At 34.5% G+C, this 11,561-nt stretch overlaps 1 protein-coding gene across 1 annotated transcript in view; it reads right to left on the reverse strand.

Annotated features, from left to right (window-relative positions):
- LOC117123990 overlaps positions 1–4,453 on the reverse strand; it is a 6,705-nt gene extending 2,252 nt beyond the window's left edge. The window contains exons 1-2 of the mRNA XM_033270096.1: positions 4,371–4,453; positions 413–585 (exon numbers count right to left, since the gene is read on the reverse strand). Coding sequence (XP_033125987.1) covers positions 413–585; positions 4,371–4,453 — 256 coding nt within the window. The remainder of the gene's footprint in view (positions 1–412; positions 586–4,370) is intronic.
- Between the last annotated feature and the right edge of the window lie 7,108 nt (positions 4,454–11,561).

Raw genomic sequence — 11,561 nt, forward strand, 5'->3', positions numbered from 1 at the left:
TTGTTTTCAAGCTTAAAAAAGTAATATACCAGAATAACTCCATATGTTTTTCAACATACGTGTAAAATGGGCTCAATACGCCAAAACGCATCGAAAACCCGTATCACGCACACTACACAAAGACTGTGACGTAGTACGCGAATTTCATCCATACGCATACGGATACGGAGTTTGCCCAAACTGTCTAATGACGTATTCGTATACGTTTTCAATTTCTTATAGTTGTGAAATCTCCCTATTTAGTGATTCGAAAACGTGAGGTTGGAGAAATAGTGGTAAAGAAGAGGCACGATTATTGGTCAGTGCAGTGAACGTAACTATGATATACATGACCATAGAAGATCTTGCTTGAGTAGCCTAATCAAGACTTTTTACAGAATGAAAGACATGACAGAGTTTTGGTTTCACTTACTGTTTGACTTTGCTGCAGCACCTTTGCCTTTTGAAAAAGGCCATTTCCTCCTACTACGTTTGTTCGAAGATTTAGCGTCTGCTGTTCCGTCTTCGTCTTTCTTTTCCTCACCCCCTTCCTCTGCCTCAGCATTTGCTGCTGGTGCGTCCTCTGCCTTGGTCTCTTCCTTTGCTCTGAAATTCATATTCTTTAATTAGTATATACAGTATGATATTTTACAAGAGGAGCTGATTGTCATCCTACACATTTCAAGGAACATCTCTTAATTAATTTCGAGGACCAGCAAAAATTACTATGAATTTAAATGGACATCCCCAAAGTCCGACTGAACACTTACTACCATTGATTTTTGTATTTTGGAGATGCTCAATAAATTTAATCAAATCAAAGTGAAATAATAAATGAAAGTATGAATTAAGCTAAAATGATAAATCATTATTGGTGTTTTTTGTTTGTTTTGTTTATTTGGGCATTTTAAAATCATGCACTGTAATTAAACTAGGTTTGCTTATGAACAGCTGCAATTCTTTTCGAAACAGTTTAAGTGGAACTTGATCGTACCAGCAACATCAGAAAAAAATTCTTGGTTATGTGCTTTTGGTTGTAGTCTTCATAAAGATTCAACAGAAAAAAATCTTAGGAATCACCTTATTTAAACGTATAATGGAGGCTTTACATCTAACTTAACTTTTCGGGGCATCATCATGCATAGAAGCATTATCTTCATGACAGCAACCAAGATGTACATTTTTTTAGTTTTTTAGATGGTAAAATGTGTTCAGTTGGTCAGTAAATCGATAAACACCGAATTCGAAAAATGTCCATACCAACTAAAGTTATTACCTTATTTGGAAAGAAGGATTTGCGATGAGTCAAGTTTGAAACTTGGACGGATGAAATAGGTCAATTCTGTTACACCACCGGTGTGCCAATACTACCTAACGCATCACGTACGTGTGAAGTTCCGACAATGTTAAAATAAACTCAAGAGTACGAATACTTAAAAGCATTTTAAAAGTACTGCGTACCGGTTTTGTGTGCAAGGGTGTATGTGTGCGTGGGTAAGTGTGTAAACGTGACGATTTAGGCCCGAAGATAAGTGCCGAGTCTATGAAGGCCATGGTAATTTCCTTTATGTGTGCAATTTTATTTGAATAACCGCACATATTAAAAATAGGCCTATTTTAAGCGCGCTACAAGTTTAAGTATGCCGTTGTAGAATATTCATAGGAATATCAACAATACGTGATGGAGATTTACATTTTACTCTCAGTTACTGTATGCAAGGTTACTTACTGGATATTGTTTATATCATTCTCTCAAATCGGTTGAACTAGGCTGTGTAGGCCAAGTTTGATGTACAATTAGGTAATAATAAGCAAATTATTGTCGAGCCACTAGGGCTCATAGTGGTGGCGCTTATCCCCAGTTTCTGTAGCATGAAGTGGATGAGAGTGTAATACTCTACCTGTGTGGGACAATGGCCCACTACAGTTTAGCCTACTCCCAGCAATTTGCTGGTACAGTACATATTCATACCCCTGGGCAGACTGAAGAAAAGTAGATAAAGTGCTTTGCTTAAGGACACAATCGAAATACATAGCGAAGGATTGAATCCCCTGCCTCGAGGCTTGGAATCCGAAACCAAACCATCCCTTTAGGTTCCTCCAAGTGCGCACCACTCCAACAACAAACACCTTAGAGCTACTACCACTCAAACACACTATTCTCATTAAAGACCAACGTTCCTTTTTTTGTTCAAGTCTATGTCTTCAGAATTATCGACTTTTGTTCAATAGCAGTCCTGAAATCCAGTTAATCGTGGAGGTATAAATAATTATTGTCGAGAAAATATGTAACTTGATCAGTTAATCTGAGTTATTGTTCACTTGGTATCTTTAGAGAATTTTGAATTGATGCGTTAACTTCTGCACTTTTATTAACGATGAATAAAAAATGACTGTCAAGTCAAACTAAACAATGGTTATACTATTAATACTATGCTATGGTGTGTCCTTGAAGTTATATCATTCTGATGACATAGTGTTATATAGTTAGATCTGGTTTATTGTGTCATTGTCTCTTAATCGTTGCTGATTTTAACCTTCTATTGTTGTTTTTATCCTGAAATTCTATTATATGACATTTGGAGAATAATAATACATATAATAAATATTAAAATATCAATAAATATTACTAATGATAGTATTAATTAAGGTAATTATAATAAAAATGTAATAATATTTAATCAAAATTAATAATAATTGTACCATTTTTAAAAACAAAAACATTTAACTTTGTCGAAATAATCTGATTGAATTAAAATAATTTCGTTATATATTAAATCATTTCTTGGTTTAAATTGAATTTGCTAGTAAAAGTATCTTCAGGGTCAAACTAAAATTGACACACTATTCTGTTTGAAAAGTTGGACAACTTTCAAAGAAGTAATAAAGATGTTCTGGCTATGCACATTACCTCACTGCTAAACTAGAGATCTGAATCTACTATTAATAACGCAGTATCAAAAGAATAAATGTAATCCAATAGTGTTTACCTAACTCAATTAAAATTTAATTAATAATCGGTTATTAGGACTAATAACTCACTCCATGAAAAATGTCTAGAGTGAAGTTTTTAGGCCTACTTTAATGTGATGCGGGCACTTTTAGAGTTTCCATAATTTATAAAGTAAATCACTTATCAAAATGTACATATCCTAGTTAGCATAATCATTCAATAGAGATAAATTTGAGACGATTTTTAAGGATCTGACTATAGGAACCATTTGATACGATACAGAGCAAATTAGTATTTTTAAAGTTTTTCATTGAATTTGTTTTTCCATAGTCTTATTGATTGTTTAAAATTGAATTCATTAGTTATTAGGAAAACCGATTTGGTTTGGTTTGTTATCTTCCAATATTCCACACTGTTGTTGATTCTTTCGTTTTTTAATTCAAAAGAAGAGAATACATATATCCTAAAATAAAATATGTTAGTTGGTAGCTACAACTCGTACGAATAGCAGAGTGTAGCAGGATGGTGAAACTAATAAAGAAAACATTCAATAACACATAAGTACGAAACATTTAATGTGTAATGCTTGGGTTTCTTCAAAGATTGTCAAATACTCCCGTACTAATTGAGTTTTGGTTTTGAAAAATAGAAATCAATCGAATATTTTGGATGATTTGTTTGTTTGTGTTTTTTTTTTAAGAATGTGACGTTTTAGAAATATCAATGTAGGCCTATGTATTCTTGTATGTTCACTTGTTAGATGTTTGCTTTATAAGCCAATGTGAAGGTTTGCAAGCGCTGTGTATTGCAGGCACGTTGGCGATGTTGGCGTTCTTAGTCCGACACATGCGTTTCCTGTGGATGTTTTTCAACACCTTGAAAATTAGAACCGAAGATTTTTGTTTTTCTAAATTTGGGAGTTTAACTGCAAAATGTGTTTTGATGTGGCTTCAAGTAATTTCCAATAACGGAGATCGTTGATTTAGATAAAATAACAAGAATCGGATGTTTCTGCTGCTTCAAAACACGTGTGAAAATAATATTAAACGTGGACAACATTATTAAGTTTACACCTTATAGGTATTTTCAGATAAGGTCTACGGCTGGTAAAAAGAGCAGGGGGATACGTGTACGCATAGAGCCCAAAATGTATGACGAAAATACTTTAATATTTAAATCCTAGAGATCGTTTTTCTTTGGTGGATAATGAACCGTCCCGCTAAGCCCCACCTCTTCTTAGATGTTGTTGCTGTGGTCCCACAAAAAATAGAGTAAATTTACAAACGTGCGTTTGTGGGACAACACATACGCTTATACGCTTGAAGGACACGTGTGTTTTCTTGGCTCTGTTCTGATTGGTCATTTGTTAAGTTTGATTGACACTCCGGAAAGGTCCATTTCTTATTTTACCCATAATTCTACCGGTTCACATACTTACGGAGTGTCTGTAGTTTCTGCTTTAGTCTCTGTTTTTGTCTCTGCCTCTGTGGTTGCTGCCGTAGCCCTGTCTCTTATACACATCTTTAAGGTAATTATAATAAAAATGTAATAATATTTAATCAAAATTAATAATAATTGTACCATTTTTAAAAACAAAAACATTTAACTTTGTCGAAATAATCTGATTGAATTAAAATAACATTTGTTCCGATAATATTAAGGTGAATAATCAAATAGAAATTGCATGCTAATTAGACTCATTTACATATCCTTAAGCCCTGTCCAGATTATCAAATTTTATTTGAAAAAAACATGCGACATTCTTAAATATTATGATCACGATGACATAGCATCCTAACCATATATAGGCACATCATGACTATATATGGGAATACAACATATTTTGTTAAAGAAAATTTGATTATCTGAACAGGGCTTAAGGCTGAAAAGTCTGTTCCTTTGGAAATTAGCTTGCTCCGGTATATTTGCAAGTAAAATTTTGGTCGCAATTCCTTCAACTGCGACTGAGCCTTTAGAAATAATAGAAAGATGCTTTGAAAAATTATCAGTCAATTTGCTGAAATCTTTAGGTGCATATCAATCCACAAGACTTTTTTTGTGAAGTTGCAGCAGCTGCTTATATTTACATTTTCCGCTTTCTGATAGCACGGTATAGTCGCAGACAAGATAAAATGAAAGAAGATAAAGATTATATACCTGTATGGTATGAGATACAAACACAATGAGTTGAAATCGTGGAGAATGTTTAAAATTAAAATTTAAAAGGTATATATTCGTGGACTTATAGAGTCTTAACTCATAATGGTAGTACATGTTGCGGTTATTAAGAAAGATTCAACGACTTGAAAACTTGGGTACAAATTTGTGACTTCGACTGTAACTTGCAGGCTACCCTATTCCAAGGGCATGCCTGGAGTACCCTCAGATCGAACCCTGGTAACATTTGGCAGAATAATACAAAGGGCAAGGTTAAATTGCAAGTCTGATAAATGCCCTGCTGAATTGAATTAGTATAATAAGGCGAGTGCACGCTGTGATAACAGACGACCTACACAAGTCAGGACTCGAGGCCCCTATCATGATTAGCAAAAAAATCTAGATTCGTATTTTTGTACGGATTTGATATGAAGCTAATACTATTAAGAACAGATACAGAGTATTGGAAACATAAAATATCGCAAGCTGTATTCATATTTAATAAAAAAAAAAAAAACTTGTCGAACGAGATTCGGTATCATTTACGATATAAGTAATTCCCTGCGTCAGAAAATCATTCTACATGTCAAACCATGTTTATCTAACTTTGCGGTTATTACAGTAGAGGGACTGTGCAACGAATTGTTGGTTCACTCAGACCGTGCATCTGTCAGCTAGCTCGTATAGGAACTACGTGAGCGTATAGAGGCTGCGTGCTACCAGCAGACGGCCAATCGCAGTTGAGGCGTACCGTATTAAAGCAAGAAGAATGATAAACGGTTTAAATATGGTCAACAAAGTAGTAGTAATTCGTTGATACTTAAAAAATCTGATGCGAGTTGTACCTAAAAAGTGTTTCTATAAACTGAGATGACGTATTTTTGCCTTAGGGTAATTGCAATAATTATTGATAACCATACACATCAACAAAGAATGTAGCACACACAAATGAGAGCGTCCAATAACATTAGGCAATTGATGTTGATAGGTCTGAAAAGTATGCAATCAACAGCTATCAAAAGTATATGGACCAACTCCCACTATGGGAAAATAACTTAAGTACATGATACTAATACTGTATTGGCCTAGCTAGTACGACTCATTTGTTGACAATTAACTAACGGATTTGCACAGAAAGTTGCTTGGATTTTTAAAATGTTGGATATATATCCAAATGTAAGTTATTTATGTAGCACATCATTATCAATATATTTAGGTCAACTGGCATTGCCAACAAACAACGTATTTTTTTATTACGATTTTTTCCCATTTGCAATCTTTGTTTCAAAATGTGCATGTGATGGGGAAGTCGAGGATAGATGTATGTAACAGGAAGAGGGAAGTCGAATTAAGTGCCATAATATATTTCTTCCTCTGTGTTACGTGGACTGACAAGTGTTCGAGATTCTCCAACACCGCTCATTTCCCTACTTCCTCACTCAGAAGCGTATCATTACATATTTAGCATATCAGAGGGTTTGTGAATTTAGATTTAGCACTTAGTAAACATCCGGGAGATCTAAAGACGGTAGACTTAATGGCTCATTTTTGCTCAATCAGATATCTATCTATGAACTAAAGAAAAAAAAATGTCTGTTTTCCAGATATTTTTTCATTTGACCTGCTTTTTTCATTTTAAGGAGTAAAACTTTAGGGAAAAACGCAAGGTCGCTCCGATGTATTCACCAACCTCGATGTACTAAGAATCATTAGTGGTAGGCCGGTTTTGCAAGCATTGCATTGGTACTTCATTTCGTCGCTCACATCACGAACTAACACAATTAAATTCAATTGTGTTAGTTCGTGAAATCAAAAAAGCGCGTCAAAATACGCGCTGTTGTTGTTAAGGACTTTTTGTGTGGTAAAGAATACAAAATTGCTTGACAACCAATACGCGCTCGTTTTGACGCGCTACTGTGATTTCACGGACTAACACAATCTACTTTGATTGTGTTAGTTCGTGATGTGAGCGACGATTTAGGTGAGCATCTGGACACTGTATTTTAATTACCTTTTTCTCATATGGTTCACATTTTATGGTGGCCATCTACAACATTATATCACCTGTAAGCCTGCTAAAATGCATGATTGACCAGATAAGCCTCTAAAAAAATGTGCTATGTTTGTGTACCAAAGATCAGGTCTCGAGACGTTACTGAGTATTATTTGGAGGCTTAGGTAATCATAGATTAGATAAATTATGTATTCAGTTTTTACACGCTATTTTGGTACAACAAAATATGTTAACTAAAAGGTTTGGTACATTAATTTTGATATGCTTCTTCAAGCTACAGAAACAAGCGCTTTCCAATCAGTTCTATGAAAGCAAATCAAATACCCGTCATTCAAAAGGGTACCATCAAAATCATGTTAAAAACCAATAAACATGCCGAAGAATAATAACGAATGGTTAATGCATTTAAATAGTATTGATGACGTTGTATCGAGAAAGTTCCCATAGAGGCCACGTTGTTTGATGTTTAACAGCCTCCAGGGTTATAATTTATTTACTATACCTAAATTATACTTTGGAATTTATAGAGTTGTTCAATACTATTATTACTAAGCACTGTGAATTCGATTATATTGTACGGATAAAGTATCTTCGAGAGAGGCGTCACCAGCAGAAATATATGACAATATGCGGTCAATGGATAAGCCCCTCAAGGGATTCCAAAAACAATAGCGAATGTTCTATTTCCATAATACGATATTTTCTATAAATGTGGACTGAGTATTGGCTTCGGTAAGTGGTCTCTTGGGTATTTCCAAGCCTTGAAATCGTCTGGAAAGACAATTTTTAATATCTGTAGGCCTGTGGTTTTGTACGAGTACACTGTAAAAGTTTTAATAAGCCTAAACAATGTGTATTAACAGTGACCTCGACTACAAACTTCTTAAGAAGCCACATAGCCCTACGTTACGCTATTATATATATATATATATATATATATATATATATTATATATAAGATGCGATAATATGCTATAACGAATATGACGTCATACATTAATATACTTGCCCTGCCTGAGAGCGCGCTCCCTAGTTGTATGCAACTACACCTCTTAACATTAAACTCCTTGTTGAAATAGTTAATAGTTTAATGTAATCTTCGGTACACTGAATTTTAAACATTGTATCTAGGATGGTAGCTAACTGCTAATTTCTCATGTTACACGAAAAAAAAATCAAATTTTACCGGATTTGCAAAACTTTAAAGTACTAAATATCCTTATATTTGCAAGTTCTGGTAGAAGTACTGCCTGTTGGAAAACGCTACATTTAAATTGCGCTGAAAGATACCGTATATATGAATTCCGTCTCACCTGAAGAATAAAGCAGTAGCTGTTTGGAACAGTTCCCCTCGAAGTTTTCTGGTCCTGTATGTTCAATCCAATAAGAATCAAGACTTGAAAACCTCACTCGACTCTAAAATAAGTTTCGGGACGGAGATTATATACGCATGCATAAGCCGCACCCAAAAAGGAAGTAGCCGCTAGATATGTAGCCAGCGCTGATTGGTTGAATGATTATGAGTCACAGAAAGGGTCATTTATAGTCTGCAGAAATACATGTCTGATAAAAAAAAGTGTAGGTCTAAATAGGCCTATATTTAGAATTTCTAAACTTCAGCCCCGTGTCTATTTAGTTTGTAAAAATAAAGGGCATTTTGAAGTTGCGAATCAAAGTTGACATATTTTGGTTAAACAATACTGTGTTGGTATGGAGACATTGTTATCGCAATTCAAGGTATTACATGCACGTCGTCTGATTAGTTTTCCATTCAATTAGAATTTCGTTTTAGTTACATTGGCATTCATTCGTTTTTATTTATAGCATTAAGAAGTAAATAAACGCTGTTGATATATTTGTTCTGTTTGTTTTTAATTATAAGCCTAGGCATGTGTGAATCGTTAGGGATTTACCGGTAAGCGTTCTACTTTGTTCTACTTATGTGTGTTCCATAGATGTCATGCAATTCCTAATATTTATTTACTTCTTATCGCTAAGTTTTGCAGCACTTTTCTTTTGTAGATCTTTGAGCAGTGACAAATTTCTGCTCGATTTCTTTGACAAATTGACCTAGATCAATCGTAAAATTAGGTACCACGCAATCCTTCGCACTAGTGATATCGGTATTCTTTTATCTGTCATGTATTTATTTATTTTAATATATCATCAATCCTCTTTTACAACCACCAGTATATCTTATGCTGAGTGCATGTTCAATTTTTCTACTACTTATGTGTTAAACATGTCAAAATTTTCAATCTATCCACAGCGGCAGACGTAATCCTCCCCCCTCCCTATTTCAAAATTATATTTAAAAAAAATGGAGAAAAAAGAAAATTATAAAAATATATCTGAGAGTGCCATTTCCGGCCATCTAGTGGTGCCAAAATCATAAATGGTGTGATACTAGATCCCCCAGGCCATCTTTAAAAGTATTTCCTCGGGTTTCCCTATTTCAAATTCCTGGATTCGGATTATTCGCCACTGGTTCATTTTCTAGTCTGATTATTTCATATATATTTCAAAGTTTTTTATACGTTTGTTTTTATTTTGTGTATTTGCCAAATCTATTTTTTTAAATCAGCTTATCCCTTCCATCATCCTTTACTAATGTCGTTTTTAAGCAATGGAAACCAGCTGCAAATCTATACTGTAATGTTATTTAATTATGTGCAGCTATTCCGACCCTTCAGAGACAGGAGACACAGTAATCTATATCTATATCAATAATTACCCTAAAAAGTATTATCATCGGAGCTGCAAATCTCAATCCAGCCAATATTTACCCTATGTAGTGAAAAAAAAAATATAAAAGTTTGACGAGGTAAGCTTTACTGATAATGTATTTCCCGTCTAACATAAATCACATGATATTATATTTAGATACACCCCCATAAGTGGTTGGAGGTTTTGTTTTGTTTTCCGCTATACCAAAAATATTGGCCTTTCATGTGACATAAATATTTTTCATGGAGTATCAAACAAAAACCTCAGAAAGTGCCCTGGTGGAAAAACAAATGAAGAAAAACAGCTGGGCCTCAGGTAAAGCAGCAACTTTCAAACGGCAATATGCAATTCTGAGATATGAGTTCCAAATAGAACAATACGTCAAGGCATATAAACAGACATCATATAAGTAGGCCTAGATAAGCATTACAGAAAATCTGTGAACCATTCAGCAAGAATACGATATATTGGAAATTGTTGCTAAGGGCCCACGAAACGACAACATACTAACGTACATAAATATACGTGCGTGTGTGGGACAAGCGCGTGTTTCATAGCCAGGCGCAGCAAAACTACGAGAAGGTGTATTATATACTTTATATACCAGAATAATGTCAGGGTACACTTCACACTCGAATTATTTATTATAAAAAACATACGCGCAGATATTGATTATAGACTTTGATTTACCAGTTTGACATGCAAAATTTCTTAAATACGTTTTGTAATAGGTATAGTCCTTGAAGGGAGATTTCGCAATAATATTAATATATCGCAGGAAGTAACTAAACCTTCGGCACACGGCAGGTAAAGCATTATATAGAATGGTTGTTCCGATAAAAAAACGATTATAAATATCACAAACAATTCACAAAATTAAAACTGTTGTTTCTACAGGCATGTACTGGCAAAATACGTGTCACAAATGTAAACAAACATATTCGAAGGCGTGTTAATGGTAACCCGAAAACAACTTGCGATTTTTTTCGCAATTGTTTTGAAACGTACTAGGCCTATTCAGTACATTCCCACGTCAGGTAGGGCAAAATTACACCTAAACTTACGATATATTGTTAATTTGAATGTATAATGCTATAGTTAAGAAATACATTTATACATCATTCTGTATTAAACCAGGGATTTGTTATGATTAAACAAAATCTAGCTGTAAATTATTTAGATGTCGTTAGTCTCTGGTATGAGCTGCGACGTGAGAAGGCGTGTGGCCAACGCGATCAATTAATTGTATTTCAACACAAGTCTGCAATTCGATAATTCAAACATATTGGATGATAATGTTTCATACTACAAACCTTGAACTTAAAGGTCATTGACCTCAAAAATATTGTAAGCACATCACAAGTTATTGTCACGTGCTTTTAATAGATCTGTCACAAGATTGTTTAATAGGACTATAAGAATCAATAAGGCAATAGTCTAGTACGTGGAACCTACGGAATGGGTTGTACCGCACAAAAGATGTATTTTAAAAATGACGTACGTGTGTTTATATTTGTGCGTGCCTACGATGACGGAATAATACAGATCTCCGATTACAAATTCATAACACAGAGACCACAATAAAACAATTTGATTTGGCACGAGCCATTTCACTATAATAGTAATAGGCCTAGCTTTGTATAAAAAACAAAAAAAAAAAAAAAAAAACGGAAGCTCCCCTGATACGCGTCTCAGCCCCCACCCACCCCACTGTCAGTCCCGCCGAAAAATT

The sequence above is a fragment of the Anneissia japonica genome, unplaced genomic scaffold (assembly GCF_011630105.1).
Source record: "Anneissia japonica isolate Jap-2015-1 unplaced genomic scaffold, ASM1163010v1 scaffold169_len739621_cov184, whole genome shotgun sequence".
In the NCBI taxonomy this organism is placed as follows: Eukaryota; Metazoa; Echinodermata; class Crinoidea; order Comatulida; family Comatulidae; genus Anneissia; species Anneissia japonica.